We start from the raw sequence: 19,669 nt of genomic DNA, 5'->3' as shown, positions 1-19,669 counted from the left end.
ACCCTAAAATGAAAATTAAGTAACAAATTACACACCCTGGTACTGTCCTAATGCCGTATGACCTTCTTTCTTTTATGGTGCACAAAAGAGGAATTAAAAAAAATGTATGACCAGCAACCAGCATCACATTAAAAAAGACTCAAAAGTATCGCAGAATGATCCCATGAGACATGATTCATATATTCAAAGTATTCTAGGGTAGCTATACAATATGAAATGTATTATTTAACAAAATTCTTGAACTTGGCCGTTGGTCTTCTGTGGCACAGCTACTTGTTCACTCCATCTCACCCGGATGAACAAAAACATTACATAAAATATAATTTATCTACTTGAAAGTGAATATATCTGTCAGAATTTATCATTTTTACATTCTGTCATTCTGACTGTCATCCGACAAATGGAGTTCAGGTCCAGAGATATTTAAGAAATTAAACCAATATTTTTTTAGATTCCTAGGTTTTGTATTCCATGTTGTGCTTTTGTTAATCTTGATTTCTCACAATTTGTGTTTTTTTGTGTGCGTGGGTGAGACGGAGTGAACTGCGGCGCTAACAAAGTCATACGAAAACAAAACGCACATCATGCACTGAAGACCAACGGCCAAGGACAGGACCCTTTTGTGGTCCATAAACGTTGGAACAATATTAGAACAACACCAGGGTGAGTAATTTATGATTTAATTTTCATTTAAGGGTGAACTATCTCTTTAAGTGCATAACTGTAATGGCACAATAGATTAGACAGTACAGATGTGATCTGTAACAGTTGAAGGAACGTATAGCCACTGGTGTGCTGATTATCATTGATGTTAGTAGAAGCAGGTGGCGTCAGAAAGCATGCGATAACCTGGGAGTGCATTTCCAGCCAGGTAAAAACTGTGAGAAAACACCATTTACTAAGTAGATGTAGCACATAAATCATCTACTCTTCCCATCCCTCCTACCAAATTGCTTTTTCTCTACCACCCTACTCTGCCTATCTCTCTTTTCCCACAGCCCCTTACTTTTGTCACCTCTCCTTCTTTTTTCCCTTTTCCCTTATCCCTTCTCTCTCTCTCTCTCTCTCTCTCTCTCTCTCTCTCTCTCTCTCTCTCTCTCTCTCTCTCTCTCTCTCTCTCTCTCTCTCTCTCTCCATCTCATTTCCCCTCCTTCATTTTCATCCTCCTCTCCTCTCTCATTTCCTGCCGTCCGGCCCTCCATCACCCTCTCTCTCAGTGTGCAGACATCACTGCCATATTGGGACAGTGACACCTCCATTAATCAATTTAGCAAACACCACGGGCTGATCTGCACACAGTGTCACGCACACGCGCACATGCCAAAACATCGAGGACGAGTATCTACAATTCATTCACCTCAATCTGGCCCTATGAAAGTCAAGGTCATGCAGTCCATTGGGGTATCCATATGCAATATAAACTCAGGTGGTGGCATATTGGATTATGCACCACTGGATGGTACACTCCTGCATACTTTGAGGTTATTACATTAATTTTTCCTATATACCATATGCATGGCATACAGGGGATCTCATTGGTGAGTACTGAATAGCAGTCTTAAAGGATGTACTGTGCACTCAATACTGCCATCTTCTGACATGATTCTAGTATTGGATTTCCAACATTAACTTGTCTTATGCTGCCCCCTTCAGGTTAGTAAGTGATGCCCCAGGAAAGTCGAATTTCATTTTACTCTTTCATTTGATTGGGGAACTTCAAGGTACAGTACTTCAGTTCAGACTCAACAATTATGGAGCTAGAAATATGAAAAAATTATCTGAATTTGAATTGTATAAATCGTAATTATTGACAAGTGTAATCTAACAAAATTGAATATTATGTTGCATTTTTCATAGTTCTGAATTAGATTTTTTAAATGTTGAAAATAGAACAATTGAAATTGAACACATCTGAAATGTTTTTATGTTTACATTTTATAGACTTTATACAATGAAATTGCGAAGATGTTTATATTTATTTAATTTGATTGGAAACAGCCCTATTGTGTCTTAGTATTATAATTGCATTTGATGAAATTCATGAAATTAACACAAACTATGATGCCTCATTAGGTTTATATATATATATATATATATATATATATATATATATATATATATATATATATATATATATATATATATATATATATATATATGTAAAAATGCTCATAAAAGAAAAAGGATTTCTGTCAATGCTGTGAACTGACCACCACACAGAATACATTTACATTTAATCATTTAGCAGATGCTTTTATCCAAAGCAAAAAATGGGAGAGCAATTGAAGCAACGAAACAAACAAGGCCAACAACCTGTAAGAGCTGTAAGAAGTCTCAGTTAATTAAGCACACTACACAAACAATTTTTTTTTTTTTGGACAAACAAACACAATTTAAATGGATAGTTAAGTGCTATTCTTTATTGGCCAGGTGCAATTGAAAAAGATGTGTCTTAAAATGTTTTTTTAAAAATGGCTAAAGACTCAGCAGCAAGAATTGAGATCGGCAGTTCATTCCACCAGGTGAGAACGGTCCAGGAAAATGTCTGTGAGAGTGATTTCATTCCTCTTTGGGATGGAACCACGAGGCGTCGCTCACTCGCAGAACGCAAGCTTCTTGAGGGTGTGTAAGCGAGTTTAGGTATATTGGTGCAGAGCCAGTGGTTGCTTTGTAGGTGAGAACCAGTGCCTTGAATTTGATGCGAGCAGCCATTGGCAACCAGTGCCATCTGATGAAGAGAGGCGTAACATGAGCTCTCTTCGGCTCATTAAAGACTACTCTCGCCGCTGCATTATGAAGAATATGAAGAATATAATAAACTTTAGGAGTCAGCTGATCACCAGCACCAATGTACCAGCACAATAACACACTCAGCAAAATATTGTCTAATTATCGTTACCGAGAAAATCCAAGAAAATATCGAGATATAATTTTTTGTCAATATCGCACACCCCTAGTAGCACTACAGCTGATGTACGCTACACTCAACGGCTGTCCGACTTCACGCACTGGTTTTCATTATCTCGTTCAAGTTAAAGGTGCACTATGCAACTTTCCGTCCACTGGAGGCCGCCTATTTAAAACAAATGCGTAGTTTGATGACGCAAAGTGTGAGCGCAGCATCTTGGGACATGTGGTCTTCACCTCACAGCCAGTGGAAAATAGGACTCGGGCAGAAATCATGTTCATACATGCGGTTATTAACGTTACTGTAGTGTGAAGCAGAGCAGGACCGAGTGTTGTGGAGCTGAGCACGGCCACTGGAGCGATTGTTAAACAAGCACACGGCTCACGAGCACCGGGACTTTTATTATGATGGGCATAGTTGCCAGGGTCGCGGTTTTCCCGCACAATTGGGCTTTTTTTAAAAAGGAGTTGCGGAAAAAATTACGGAGCCGCGGGTTGCGTTTTTTTGGGCTACAATTATAAAGCACCACAGCCGCGGAAAAATATAAAAGAGTCAAAGAAAAAATAAAATGGAACGGTTTATTAGTGGGTATTGATCCCCAGGAATGAATTAACTTGGCAACAATCGCTGCGCGTGAGGAGACACGTCACTTGAGCATTTCACAAATCAAGCATCATATTTTTTTACGGTCTATGGTTATGCCTTTGGTGGTTGAACCGTTGAAGCATCGGTTCGGTTGTCCGTGGATGAACAAGCAGCACTATAAAATATCAGGTAAATGGAGAAAAACCATTACCACGAACGCTTTCTCTCTTTACTGCTGAAATCTATTCAGCACCACCTGAGAAGGGTGGGGAAGAGAGCATAATATCCAAAAGAAGACTGCCCTGAGATTGTAAACTGTACACACACACAATTTTGGGAACGACTATTTTGATTGTTTTTGAAATAAGTATCTTCACCAAAGCTGCATTTATTTTATTAAAAATAAAAAAGTAATGTTGACTGTAATATTATGAAATATTATTAAAATGTAAGTAACTGTTTTCTATTTGAATATAGTAAAGTGTAATTTATCCTGTGATTTAAAGCTATGTATTCAGCATCATTACTCCAGTCTTCAGTGTCACATGATCCTTCAGAAATCATTATAATTTGATTATTTGCTCCTCAACAAACATATATGATTATTATCAATGTTGAAAACACGTTTAGGATAATTTAATTAACAGAAAGTAAAAAAAAACAAAAAAACAGTATTTATCTGAAATAGAAAGCTTTTGTAACTACCGAGGGGGGTAGGGGGTGGGTAAACAAAGAAAGGAATACATTTATTCAGCAAGGATGCCATAAAAATTAATTAAGTGACGGTTTAGACATTTATAAAGTTGCAAAAGCTTTATATATTAGATAAATGCTGTTCTTTTGAACTTTCTATTAATTAAATAATCCTGAAAAAACTGTTTTCAACACTGATAATAATCATAAATGATTCTTGAGGAGCAAATCATCATATTACAATCATTTCTGAAGGATCATGTGACACTGAAGACTGGAATAATTCAGCTGAAAATTCCGCTTTGAATCACATAAATAAATTGCATTTTAAAATATATTAAAATAGAAAAGTTATCTTAATTTGTAAAAATATTTCACAATAATACTGTTTAGCTGTATTTTTGATCAAATAAATGCAGCCTTGGTGAGCAAAAGAGACTTCTTTAAAAACAATCAGTTTTCAAAACCAAAAGTTTCCAAACTTTATATATATATATATATATAGTTTATTTGTAGGCCATTTGTGCGAATCCAGTGGTTGTCTAATTTGATTGGACACTGGAAAATTGGGCTAGTTTTCATTCCATTTGGGCGGGTTTTGTGTTCTCATTGGGCTAGAAATATTTCTGGGACCTGGCAACCCTGATGACGGGACACATTCGCCGGGCGCCTGCACTGATCCGCTCTTCCGGTTATGATTATGAGGTAATGCAGCTCTGTTTATCATATTAGATACATTTAAGTGTGTGTTGAAAATGATGTTATGACGTGACTCCATGCGTTCACTTGTTCACACTGCTAAGAATAAAACGCTCCTGACAAATTAAACCGGAAACCGAGGGTAGCGCAGATATGACGCATTTGACAGGCGACTTCCTCAGATGCTATGCTGAAACGGTCCTTAGTTAAAATAGCTGTTTTTTCACAATATACAAATAGTTGGAAACATTTGGGATATTGTAGGTACTCAACTGAACAAATTATATAACACTGGCCTAGTGGTTTCAGTCAAAAAAAGAAAGATTATTATACAAATATTAATCTAATTCAAGAAGAGTACACTTTAAAGGTGCAGTGTATAGTATTTATGAGCATTTACTTACAGACATGCAATTTAATAAACAGAGCTAAGTTTTCAGTTATGCATTAAGACCTTACATAATGAACTGTTATGTTTTGATTACATTAGAATGAGCCATTTCTATCTACATACACCGCGGGTCCCTTTACAGTGAAGTCACCATTGTGTGTCGTCATGTTTCTACAGTAGCCCTAAACAGAAAAAATGCTCTACAGAGTGCTAGCTACTCTCTGCTGTCTCAGACGATTTTTGTTCTGTATCGGTCACCGTAGCTTCACTATGTGCTTCGAAAGGGAGGGGTGAGGGGTGACAATTATGCCAAAATGTTAATTTTGTTGAGTATCCTCATAAGAGCACTGTTAAATTAGTTTTAAAAAGTCTTAAATGAACATAAACAGTTATGAACGCAGATCTCATTTTCTCATAACTGTTTATGTTCATTTAAGACTTTTTAAAAAATAATTTAAGACTGCTCTTATGAGGATACTCAGCAAAATCATCTGCATCATTTGCAGAACTGGCAGGTCTTAAAGGGTCATGAAACCCCAAAACACTTTTTTTGAGATGTAAAAAGATATGTATAGGCTGCAAATCATTGAAAACACTAAGGGTACTCATTAATGTTATTCATATGTGAAAAAAAAAATATTTTTGCATTTTTCAGAGCGATTCCTAGCCTGACGTGGTCATACTCAATTCTAGTCAGAATATGAGTCTGAAACAGCTCCATTGGGCTGTGATTATGAGGCGTGTTTCAACCGAACCAGGAAAGACCTCAATTGGATAGACCTACAACCAATCAGAGCAACGAAGCGACGCATTGTCAAATGTCAACAGAGTTCAACTGCACTGTTTTGCCAAGTCCGCGTTTTTTCCGCGGGTTTTTTAGCGACTATTATGTGATATATAGACCCATGAATGCGAATTTTAGCAGGCAACCTTGCCAAAATAACACACATTTTACTCCCCAAACGCCATTTTTTCCCTGGAGAACCCCCCGAGAAGCTATAGGGCTAGTAGTTGGCGCGTTTTGTTGTAAAAACTTGGCAACCCTGTGCACGCGCGCTGAAATCAGGCTGGAATACACGATCTTTGCCAGTGTTGGAAAATGTACTTACCCAACATGATCATCATTTCTGAGAGAAATTGTGATGGTGAATGCTTATACAAACAAGCTCTCCGTTTAGGATTCAAACAAATATAATCCAAGCCCCTTTGATGACGTGCATGATTACGTTACTGATCATCTGTCCGTCATCGTCTAAAGCCCGCCCTTGATGATTTCATTGGTCCGAACAGTTTCTGTTCGGGGATAATTACTCCTCTATGGAGCAAGGCCAGACCGAATTGCCCGACCTAAAAATGTTGTGGGCGGGGCTAAGTTCCGCTGGCATCCAGGCTAAGCGATTCCTGTCTTCCGGTTTGAAAAGCTGAGTCGGAGCAACGTCACAAATGCTGACGTCAGCGTGTGGTTTTGGCCCAAGTATGGGCTGCTGGGGACATGCTGACGTCGACCGTTCCAAGCGATTCTCGATATTCATGACATAAAGCTCATTCAGTCCAATCACCGCACTGTAGTATGCATACAAGATAATTTAGTTAATATGCATACAATATAATTTAGTTAATTTAGTGACAGCGCGGATCGTCGCGGCAACCCAGCGCGCATCGCTCTGTGCTTCAGATGCGCAGTCAAGACTATGAAACCTCAAACCCCTTCGCTTTTACCCCGATCTACACCTCTATCGCATTTGCTAGCATGTTTGGGAGTGGTTCATGTTCTCTTATCACGTCGGCGCGTTGTTCATCTTGCCAAACAGCGTGCATATTTGGACAAATATAGTTTAATTATCACGTTTGCAAAATATTTCGTCATACAGAATAACATTTATTTTAATTTCTCACTGAATTATGCTGATTTGAAGAGCTGAAAAACTTGCGATCTCTGCTGCACGCCACTTAATGTCTCAGAGCTCTCTCATTCGCTGTACTCATCCCTCATTTAATCTCACTGTTGTAAACAATGCCAACATGAACCAAGAACATTTCTCAGAACCACTGTAACTGCTGCTGTTGGTATCGCTAATCTTAATGCACCTAATGACACTCCACTAATTATGCAAACCATTCCCTTTCCACACAATACCCATCCCACCTTTTCACAGTCGACCACTCTCCTTTTAAGAAGCCTTAAGGTTTCATGACCCTTTAAAATGACAGCAGCCAACCTGTAGTGTCTAGAGGTCCTTCTCAAAAAATTAGTATATTGTGATAAAGTTCATTATTTTCCATAATGTAATGATAAAAATTAAACTTTCATATATTTTAGATTCATTGCACACCAACTGAAATATTTCAGGTCTTTTATTATTTTAATACTGATGATTTTGGCATACAGCTCATGAAAACCCAAAATTCCTCAAAAAATTAGCATATAATGAAAAGGTTCTCTAAACGAGCTATTAACCTAATCATCTGAATCAACTAATTAACTCTAAACACCTGCAAAAGATTCCTGAGGCTTTTAAAACCTCCCAGCCTGTTTCATTACTCAAAACTGCAATCATGGGTAAGACTGCCGACCCGACCCTGTCCAGAAGGCCATCATTGACACCCTCAAGCGAGAGGGTAAGACACAGAAAGAAATTTCTGAACGAATAGGCTGTTCCCAGAGTGCTTTATCAAGAAACCTCAGTGGGAAGTCTGTGGGAAAGAAAAAGTGTGGCAAAAAACGCTGCTCAACAAGAAGAGGTGACCGGACCCTGAGGAAGATTGTGGAGAAGGACCGATTCCAGACCTTGGGGGACCTGCGGAAGCAGTGGACTGAGTCTGGAGTAGAAACATCCAGAGCCACCGTGCACAGGCGTGTGCAGGAAATGGGCTACAGGTGCCGCATTCCCCATGTCAAGCCACTTTTGGGCTACAGAGAAGCAGCACTGGACTGTTGCTCCGTGGTCCAAAGTACTTTTTTTGGATGAAAGCAAATTTTGCATGTCATTCGGAAATCAAGGTGCTAGAGTCTGGAGGAAGACTGGGGAGAAGGAAATACCAAAATGCCTGAAGTCCAGTGTCAAGTACCCACAGTCAGTGATGGTCTGGGGTGCCATGTCAGCTGCTGGTGTTGGTCCACTGTGTTTTATCAAGGGCAGGGTCAATGCAGCTAGCTATCAGGAGATTTTGGAGCACTTCTTGATTCTATCTGCTGAAAAGCTTTATGGAGTTGAAGATTTCATTTTTCAGCACAACCTGGCACCTGCTCACAGTGCCAAAACCACTGGTAAATGGTTTACTGACCATGGTATTACTGTGCTCAATTGGCCTGCCAACTCTCCTGACCTGAACACCATAGAGAATCTGTGGGATATTGTGAAGAGAAAGTTGAGAGACGCAAGACCCAACACTCTGGATGAGCTTAAGGCCGCTATCGAAGCATCCTGGGCCTCCATTACACCTCAGCAGTGCCACAGGCTGATTGCCTCCATGCCACGCCGCATTGAAGCAGTCATTTCTGCAAAAGGATTCCCGACCAAGTATTGAGTGCATAACTGAACATAATTATTTGAAGGCTGACTTTTTTAGTAAAACAGACTTTTTTTAAAACACTTTTCTTTTATAGGTCGGATGAAATATGCACATTTTTTGAGATAGGAATTTTGGGTTTTCATGAGCTGTATGCCAAAATCATCAGTATTAAAACAATCAAAGACCTGAAATATTTCAGTTGGTGTGCAATGAATCTAAAATATATGAAAGTTTATTTTTTATCATTACATTATGGAAAATAATGAACTTTATCACAATATGCTAATTTTTTGAGAAGGCCCTGTATTCACACTAAGTGCAAATAGCGTGCCTTGTTGGCAAGTGCTATTCACTCTAGCTTTGCCTAACAATGGCTTTAAAAAAAAACGTGTTGTTCATCGTCCTCAGAGGCGCAATCAGTAAAGTGTATGCATGGCTAAAAGATCAGGTTAGTCGCGTTCAACACGGCTTTGAATCCGCCTTTTGCAGAGCTTGCTCTTCTCTCTTTTCTCATCACAAATCACATCGGAAAGGCATTTAATTTTTGTAGCTAGGCTAAGAAAAAACTTTATTTTCACTGAGTGTAAATAGAATCTAGGCGCTATTAACACTTGGTGTAAATAGCATCTATCATTATTCTATTTACACTCAGTGAAAACAGCATATTTTCTTAATGATAACTGCTATTTACACTAAGTGCAAATAGCGATAGATGCTCTTTAAGTGTTAATAGCAACTAGATTCTATTTACACTTAGTGCAAATAGTCTCTGCCAGTCATAAAGCCCCAAAGCACTTTTTTTTTGGATGTGAAAAGATATGTACAGGATTACTGAAAATCCTAAAAGCACTCATTTTTACAAACAAGTGGAAATTGGTTATTTGTGTGTGTTTTTCTGAGCAATTTCATTCTTCCGGGTTGAAAAGCAAAGTTGGAGCAACGTCATGGATGTTCTAAACATGAACCAGCAACGTGTATGCGTACATATTTAATCACGTGTTCTCCAAATGAAATATATTTGCAAATAAGGCCACTGATACAGCCATACGTCTGATTATGAACATGAAGACACGACGGATTATTCTGGTACACAGAAAACGATTTAGACCAACAATTCAAAGAACAATGGACAAAAAAGTAACTATGCCTTTATTCTTTCTGTGTTAAACTGACATATGTTTATGACTATAGTGCTCGTAAATGTAATGAAAATATTTTTGACCTTTTAAATGTTATTTTGCATTTCTCCCTCTTTTGTTATCTTATAGTTAGATTTTTTAAACACATTAAGGTGCTCTCAACTCTGTTGTTTTTTTTTCTTTGTGGTCATATTTTAATATTCATGTGTTTGTGTAATAAGTGCGTTGCAGGTCTGTGTTTTATTGGTTGTTAAATCTCCTCCTCCTACACTAGCCTGGCTCTGCCCTCCTACATACTTCAGTTCAATTTTCATTTTCCTTCAGTACAAATGAAATGCATGAGGGTCTGGTAAGACCAGGCTATCTACTCTCGCCTTTTCCACAGCTTAACGCAGCCATTTCTTGAGACTTTTTCGATGAGGTGTGAACGACCAGGCTAAAACGGAGTGTATCATTCATGACACTTTAATGTTAATCAAAGTTCAAAGGTAATGACTCAATGCTCTTTACTAATTTATATAAGTTTTTACTAATTTATATTTATATAAGTTTAATTTATAATCTATGAAGTGCAGTAGGTTTGACAACTTTATATATATATATATATATATATATATATATATATATATATATATATATATATATATATATATATATATATATATATTACCTGTTAGACCGGTATTAGTATCAGTGATACTGGCCTTCATTTATAAAAAGATGCCATTAAACAAGTATTTATACTGTCTTTATGCAGTTTTTTACATTAATTTGGCGGTAACTGTGAAATTATAAAATATATTAAAAATGTAAGTGTTTTTAATTTTGATTAATCACATAAAATATGTGTGATTAATCCAGTTCATAACCGATTGACAGCACTGATTTATATTAAATGCAGTTAGCTGAATTTGGAGTGCTTTTTGACCTACTTAAAAAGGACTTGAGTACATCTTTATAAATAATTTCATGATAATTTTTATTGTCTTTGACATATGGTAAAAGTTTACTGCCGAAGGTAATGACAAGCTTTTCTTGACAACCAAAATATAATTTAATACAATTCCTGTTGAAACTTGTACATCATGTATTTAAATATATATTTGTAATTATGCATTGGCAATTATGAAATTGCAAATTAGTACATTTTATATATATATATTAACTTTAAATTTTACATTAATAACACACTGCAGTTAAAATTATAATCAAGTACTTTTTAAATAGTTTATTGCAAAATAAAAATGTCTCCTTAATGATTACAATACTGTACATAGGAAAGAATACAAAATCATTCTTACCTGTATAATGTCTGTCATCTGCATTAGAAGCAAAACACAGGAAAAACAACAGAATTAAACAGAATTATAAGGAATGATTATAACATTTCTTGAAAGCACACAGATACACTAATACTCACAGTGGCAGACAGGTTTGGGTGAGTCCCACTTGCCCAGCTTAGTGCACAGTGTGCTATTTCTGCCCACCAGGATGAACCCCTCCAGACAGCTGTAGTGAAGTATTGTGCCCTCCACCGCTGGGCCTGCAGGGTGCACCGTCACACGGCCGTTCTCCAAAGACGTCCACACCCGCGGACACGGCAGCACTGAGGAGCGCACAGTACAGCAAAGGGTGTTACACAAATATATGCCTTTTAAGATCCTTGCAAATCTGATCTAAGTATATTGACTTGTTGCTTAAAGGTGGTTTATATTCTTTTAAGATCTATGTTTCTTGTGACCAGTCTGGAATGGAAATTCCCCTTATGGGATTAATAACGTTTTAATAATGAATAAACCTTTCATTACCTTACCATACCTTTGTAAGACATAACAGGGCTATTAGTGAAAAGATAAATGATGGCAAAACAGAACAAATCATCCTCAGAGACCATTTATATAACACACAATATGCTCAATGGTCATCTGTTATAACTTATACTTCATATTTCCGTCCAAAGTGATCACGTCAAACACACCAGTGCTTTCTCTCAACACCATCTGTCTAATTTTAAAACAGCACAAGACAGTTTGAAGGTATAGTAATGTGTGTGTGTGGGGGTGGGAGAGAGATCCTAAATTGAGGTCCCCATGAAAAAAAAGATTGCAAACTGTACTAAAATTCTGTATGATTTTTTTTTAATGTAAAAATGCTGAAAGTTGTGTGTGATGGGTAGGTTTAGGGTACACATTATGTGCACACCACACACTGATGTTCAGAAGTTTGAGGTCAGAATATTCGATATCTATCAAGACTGCAAAATAATTTATTAAGACTTTTACATTAGGTATGTGATGTGTACAAACACTCATTTTCTGAATTTAATCTGATTTCATATTGTGAAAGTTCTGTTTATTTGAACAATAAACTTTGCAATCTGTACATTACATGTATTCCAGATATTTCAGTTGGCCCGTTCAGAACCGGAGAAAGTCACCAGAGCCACCAAGTAAAATTGTCATTGTTTCTTATTGTTGACAGTTCTGAAAAGAAAGCTTACATACTGTATGCCAGAAAAGCTTTTTTAGCAAATACTTGGTAAATTTTCAGCCTCCTCCACTGACCAGTTTGTAAGACAAAAATATAATAAGAATAATAAATAAATGCAGCTTTTTTGTGAGTATATTTCTTCATAAAAAGTTTTTAAAAATGTTACCCACACCTTTAAATGCTACTGTATCATGTAAATTGTGTACAGGGGTACCTGGATGAACAGTAGTCCATTTGCCAATATGTGCAATACACAGAGAATACTAGATTCAACAATGCAATGCTTCTTCACTTAACCATCCATTTAAAATGTGATTAGCCAAATGAAATCAAGAATATATTACGTTGCTCATGCAAGTGGCAAAATATTTAAACTGGGCCTATGTTAAAATCAAAAACGTCTTACATTACAACTTACAATAGAAAAAAAAATCTAGTCATTAATTTCTTTAATTTTTCAATCTTTTAAGGAATCCTGCAGGTCATAAAGAACTTTATTTCTCCACCTTCAAGAAAGGACGAGAGCTCTCCATTATGTCTCCCTCTTTACCTAAATGTCTCTGTTTTCTTGCTTTACCCGAGGCAAAAAATAATTGAAACAGATTAAACTTTAAATTACATGAATCTGTGGTGGAATAACCAGATTTGACAATGTACTGGGTGTCCGCTGTGACTCCATTCAATTGTGACAACGATGCTCAACGTACGCATAATTACCTCAATCCAAAAAAGAAAAAGAAAAAAGGATAACGCAAAAGAGAATTGTCTCGGGGGCCCCCTGGTGTTCGGGGCCCAGGGCTGCAGCCCATGTTGCCACATGCCGCGTGGCCCTGCATGTGACAGCAATGTAGCATACTAATGTCTGAAATGCTTAATATTGTGAACTGCGTACTGTTTCAATGAATTTCTCACAATAGCAGTCTGTATACAGCATACTATACACTAATGATCATCCCCATGCAAGGGAACCTCATCCTAAAATAAAAAATTGTAAAAAAGGCCACTTATGTATTAGTATTTATAAAGACCAAATGAATATAATGAAAAATAATATAATAAATGTGTTAAATATGTTTTGAAAATATTTAATCTTTATTACGCTACATTATTATGTTGCGTTTTTCCCTACTCACTAATACTACTTTACTGTTAGATATTTTTATTTATTTAAATATTTATTATTATTATTTATTTACTCATTTTCATTTATATGGTTAGTTATTTTAAGCCTTTTTTTAACTTTAACACTGCTTTTGCTGAATTTTATCACAGAGCATTTCGTCACACAGACCGTCTTTTCCATTTTCTTTTGGGTCACAGTTAGTCTGTTGGAATTTATGCCTAATTAAAAGGGGTACTTCAGCGCTGGGAAGATGAATCTGTATTTAAACTGGTTCATTAATATAGTAGAAATGTAAAATTATTTTTGAATTTGGTGCTTTATAGACTGAGATAAGACAGAATATATATTTTTGTCTCATGGGGATGAAACAACAATTCCCAGAATTCTTCGCATTAGCCCTACGAGGCCACTCCCAAAGTTTATTACAAAGCTGAGTTGTGAGTGCGATCTCTCATCCCCATAGACAGTAAAATACATTTTTCAACGGCGGAAAATTAGGTCAATCCAGGGCACTCACTTCCTGATGGCTGAGCGTACTGCGCAGGCTCAGACTGTGCTTGACGACGTAGATGGGACGTAAGCAACCTGTCTGACAGTTGTAGGTCTTCTAGTAGTTGTGGAAAGTAAAATCTGAATCACGTTGTTTAAATATTTTCTTCCGTTGCTTTTGGCTCACTATCGGCTTCTCCCCATTCTTCTCCCTTGACTTTATCGGACTTTATGTTTCCACGTTCCCCGACGGCCTCATAGACAGTAAAGATTGTTTCTGAGCGTCTCCTCCTGTCTATACGGTAATTTCTCAACTGTACGACAGAGTCGCATTGGTTATGACACAATAGTCAGCCTATTTTTACAAAAACAGCTTCTACGGGGCGATAGTGTAAGATACAACGTAATGGAGCCTTTTATGCATTGTCGTGTTTCTTTATAAATAAACAATGGACAAATGGAGTCTTTAAACGCCTCAGATGTAAAGTTATTCACTGTCAAAGTGACTCAAAAATGAATAGTAGTCAATGGGATGCTAACAGCAGGTGATGGCTTGGTTAGCAATGGCCGCCCCTATGGGTGAAACGCTTTCCGAGTGCTAGATTACCCCCTTGCTCATTCCCCATGCGAGTTGAAAACATGCGGAAATGGCTCCCTCTGCTGGCTGTAGTCTTTAGCCTCTGGCCAAAAATTCCTCCGATGATGCAATTTTTTCCAGAAATAAAATGCATTAATCTATCATCTCAGGGGGATATGAGGGGCAAAAACTCCAGGGTTTCTAATGATAGAAGGCCATATGCTAATTGCTGAAGTAACCCTTTAAGAAAAACAAAAGTTAGCTATCATTTAGATACAGTAAGTAAAAATACACGTTTGACACTTTTCCTGCTTAACAGGATCGTTGGCGTTCTCACAATAACAGAGACAGAACACGTATATTGTTTGCTTATCATCACCCAGCCTGACAGGCTGTTTCTACTTTCAAACACTACATTATTCAACATCGCTTCAAAGTTAAAGCTCTGATGTTTTCTAAATTTTAACATTCAACAAAAACATTATTTACAGTATATTGTTTTAATTGTTACTCTTAAGTTGTTATTTTTATTGGATGAACTGAATTAGTATAAAAGCTGAGGTGAAATGAATCGCTATGTAACTAAATTAAAAGGATAGTTCACCCAAAAATGAAAATTATGTCATCATTTACCTACCATCAGGTTGTTCCAAATTTAAATAAATTATTTTTTCTGCTGACCACAAAGGAAGTTATTTTGAAGCATGTGGGAAACTGAACAGTTCTGGGGCACCATTGACTTCCATATTTCCCCCCCCCTGACGTCAATGGTGCCCCAAAGTGGCATGGTTACAGACTTTCTTCAAAATATCTTCTGTTGTGTTCAGAAGAACAAAGAAATGTATACAGGTTTGAAACAACCTGAGAGTGAGTAAATGATGACAGAATTTGCATTTTGGGGTAAACTATCCCTTTAAGTAAATAGAGTGAACATTATGACCTCTTCTGTTTAGAAATCTAGGCTGTTTGCTCATTATAAGTGACTGTAGATGCCGTGCCAAACAAAAATGAAAGCCAAGAATCCTTTAATAAATAATAAGCTATTACTGACAGTCACAGTTTTGAAAAGATGTGATGTTACATGATGAACAAATGCAACTGCACTGAATGTCCTACTGGGTTGTGATAAGAATGGACATTAACAATGAAATGAGATTCATTCATTTCTAGCAAAAGGCTGTGAGCCTGTGACAGAAAGACCACACAAAACCAGATGTGTGTAGTACCTGGATAATTGTACTTCATTACTATATTACACTAATATAATGATGGAGAATTTGTATGAACTTGAATATGATTCAGTGTTGATATTGTTACTGTTAAACTGTAAACATTACAAAATAGCTTACAGTAATTTAAAAAAAAGCTGGAAAAAATTATCAGATGAAAACTAAATAAAATAATACAAATAAAAAAATAATACAAATTTTGCCTTTGTGACTAACTGAAATAAGTACTAAAATGAATAAAACTAAAACTGAAATAATAATAATAATAATACAAAACGATAAAAAATGACAATATAAAAATTGCTTAAACTATTAAAATGAATACTAAAAATAGCAAGTAAACACATACATTCTCTATAGAAACTATGCACTTGTACTCTTAATCATGTATCTAAATCTTTATACTCCTTACGAAATCATTTAGAGAGAGTAGAGTTTAGTACATTTTCAGGACACTGTGATGTAAATCTTTCCTCTCTCTTTGTTTTTTACTGAGCTTGAAGACATTCCAGCTTAACGTTTAGCACAACACAGTCACTGACCTAAAGCAATATGTTTTAATGCTTTTGTTTCTGAAGATGGATGAAGTTGTTATGTAAAGTTACTGTAACAAAAAATTGTCAAAAGCTAAAAAAAAAAAATGTATAAACGTGGAAACTATTCAATGAAGTATGTTTTATCTATACATTTAGGCCTTTGCAGAAAACAAAAGGAAGAGTTGAACATACAGCATTTGCTGCGCTGGTTCAGGTCAGTCCAAGTGCCGTCAGGGAGACACTTCCTGACCTTTGGTCCCACAATCACTCGGCTCCCTCTGCAGATGTACTCGATTTCATAATCCACCGGCAATACCTGAACACTACGGATCTGCACCCAGAAAGAGAAAACTCTGTTACAACAAATTGAAACTTTTACACTACTTGTTAAACATCTGGAGTCAGTACAATGTTGTAGTTTTTTTATTTTTTATGATTGAGTACTTTATTCAGCAAGGCTGCATTAAATTCACCAAAAGTGACAGTAAGACATATATCATTTTTGAAAAGATTTTCATTTCAAACACATGCTGTTCTTTTGAATTTTCAATTTATCAAAGAATCCTGAAAAAAAGTATCATAGAAATGTTTCTTGAGCAGCAAATCAGCGTATTAGAATGATTTCTGAAGGATCATGTGACACTGTTGATGCTGCAAATTCAGCTTTATCACAGTAATAATTTACATTTAAAATATATTTAAATAAAACCCAGTTATTTTAAATTGTAAAAACATTTCACATTATTTTACTGTATTACTGTACTGTATTTTAGATCAAACAAATGCAGCCTTGGTGAGCATAACTTATTTAAAAAAAATATTGAAGCATATACCAACCCCAACATGTTTAGCCGTAGCATTATCTTTTCTCTCTATACCCCCTCACACATATACACATATTTAACACAATAAATTAATACAAAAAGGAAATACTAAAAATTGTCACACCTGTTCCTGGGTTAGGCCCCTGTATCTGATCCCTCCATCTCTTGGCGGGCGAATGATAGCACAACCTGATGGAAAAGATATGTTAGATGTAGATAATCAAAGATAATCATACTTTCCGAATATATTGTGTGTATAATTGTACTTAGTTATTACATTTTCAGAAACCCTACAATTATTTATCACAATCGGCAATGCTCATTTTGTCCATTAGATGGCAGACTCTCCTTTCTGAACATCTGAGGCAGCTTTGAGCTAGCAGAAGCAATGGCGACAGCCATGATGGAAGCTCCTGTGGCCTGAGTCGTTTATTCGAACTCGCCATTCTTGCCACTACTATTGAATAGGATGACTACTGACCTATATATGTTGTATGCTATTTATATGTTATTTTCCAACTCCCACACAAATTTAAAACCAACTTTACAATGGTTTCACTAGCAGAGCCTACTGTAATCACAGACTACACATGTAGCTCTTTATAGTACAAGTACTCCACAGCACTAAATTTTCCATTATATTTGAGTCATTCATGTCTCTAATCTGCGTAAATGTCTGAGTGTCCCCTGGGCTCAAGGCTCTGCTGGGGATTTGCTGTCAGAATGAAAGAGCACAGTAGCTATATCCTGTTATTACAGCCTAGTTCACCTACAGTGTCAGCAGCTAATTACAGTCATCACCAAACCCAGTGCCCAGGGGCAAGACAGACCATGACTGTGTGGGCGCTTGTGTGTATTAGAATCATTTTGTGTGTAAGGGTATTTTTAGGGACAAAAACATGAGCAGCATTATCAAAATCAAATGCTTCCATTGGCTCGCTGTTCGCAGATTTGAAGAGACTCGAGAGTAGTTTGAAATGCCATGTCTACACTGCACAACATGTATTCTGGCATTTTGTGTGACTGCGTACTATATATTTAAGAAGACCACGTACACACTGCAGCTGAATACGGCTTTAACTCTTCTACTGAATGCTCAATCTCGTTCTGTATATGGAACAGGTCAGGATGGTCAACTAATCATCAACAACGCCACTTTGTTAGCTTACATTTTTTAGCAGTGTGTTTCAGTGAATTAATTTTAATATTCAATTTCTTTCAAAGCAAGTATTATTGTTAACTAAAACAATAAACACATGTTTAATAATTTAAATAAAGCTGAAATTAAATAATTATTAATAATACATATTAGAGCTAAGAAAAATAAAACATTGCCTTGGCAACTAACTGAAAGTAGGTTTTCTATTATTAATGGCAGTCAACACTTTGCCATGTATGTGTCTGATAATGATAGATCAAGCGATACAAGGAATATTTCACAGGCTCTTGTTCCTGTTCAACAGGCCATAAAACAGGACAATTATGCATTGGGGGGGTTAAATACGTGACGATTTATGTACTTATTATAGCTGTCAGACATCTAATAGTGCTGATATTGTGTTTCATTAGTCGTTCAGCTTGGGCAAAGCATACTAGCTAAGCTTGTAATATATGAGATAGGAAGGGTGCAATTAGAGCTGGATGGATAAGACGTGAGAAAAAATTCAATTCTAGATGCTGACTGATGTGACTTGAATAAGACCTTTTTACACACCCAGAATATCAACACACATAGCAAACACAATCAAATAAACAAATAGATGCAGACAAAAACTGACAAACAAATCCTTTGAAATGCTGTACTAAATTTGCTAAAAGTAAAACTGAAGTAAATGTATATGTAAGTGTATATATATATATATATATATATATATATATATATATATATATATATATATATATATATATATGTACAAGCTAATTATAATTCAAAATATTAATAAATACTACTCTAGTATATAAATAAAACTAAAACTATTTTAATTCAGTTCAAGGTACTCCACCGACTTTATTACAGTACGGTTAGACTGTCCAAGATCTATGCAAATGTAAATGACGTGTGAACGGTGTTGTTGTGATAGAGCAGACTTGGCTCATATGTTCTGGGCTTGCTCTAGACTGCTTGACTACTGGACAACTATATTTAAAATGTTGCATATAGCAAGGATATCAGACCTAGCTTTGAAATGGCTGTTTTTCAAGATGCTTGTGCTTTTGCATGTCTTTTAGCTCGGAAGAGAATTTTACTTGATTGGATATCAAAGAAACCACCCTTAGTTTCACTCTGGCTTAGTGATTTAATGTTTTTCTTGAAATTGGAGAAAATGAATTCCTTATTTTATTTCATTTTATTTTATTTTATTTTATTTATTTTTTATTATTATTCTTTTTTTTTCTTCTTCTTCTTTTTAAATACTGTTCTGGGGTGGGTTGAGGGTAAGGGGTTAATTGTAAAACTGTAAAATCATAAGGA

At 36.2% G+C, this 19,669-nt stretch overlaps 1 protein-coding gene across 2 annotated transcripts in view; it reads right to left on the bottom strand.

Moving 5' to 3' along the window:
- The window catches only part of gabbr1b (gamma-aminobutyric acid (GABA) B receptor, 1b), a 164,889-nt gene that overhangs the window by 103,527 nt on the left and 41,693 nt on the right, over window positions 1-19,669 (bottom strand). For both annotated transcript variants that reach the window (XM_067426765.1, XM_067426764.1), the window contains exons 3-6: window positions 17,321-17,385; window positions 16,565-16,703; window positions 11,349-11,534; window positions 11,230-11,247 (exon numbers count right to left, since the gene is read on the bottom strand). In XM_067426765.1, the coding sequence (XP_067282866.1) occupies window positions 11,230-11,247; window positions 11,349-11,534; window positions 16,565-16,703; window positions 17,321-17,385 (408 nt within the window). The remainder of the gene's footprint in view (window positions 1-11,229; window positions 11,248-11,348; window positions 11,535-16,564; window positions 16,704-17,320; window positions 17,386-19,669) is intronic.

Source organism: Pseudorasbora parva, chromosome 19, assembly GCF_024679245.1.
Source record: "Pseudorasbora parva isolate DD20220531a chromosome 19, ASM2467924v1, whole genome shotgun sequence".
Taxonomy (NCBI): Eukaryota; Metazoa; Chordata; class Actinopteri; order Cypriniformes; family Gobionidae; genus Pseudorasbora; species Pseudorasbora parva.
Note: the sequence above shows the minus strand (reverse complement) of the source record. Positions and strands in the feature narration are given on the sequence as shown.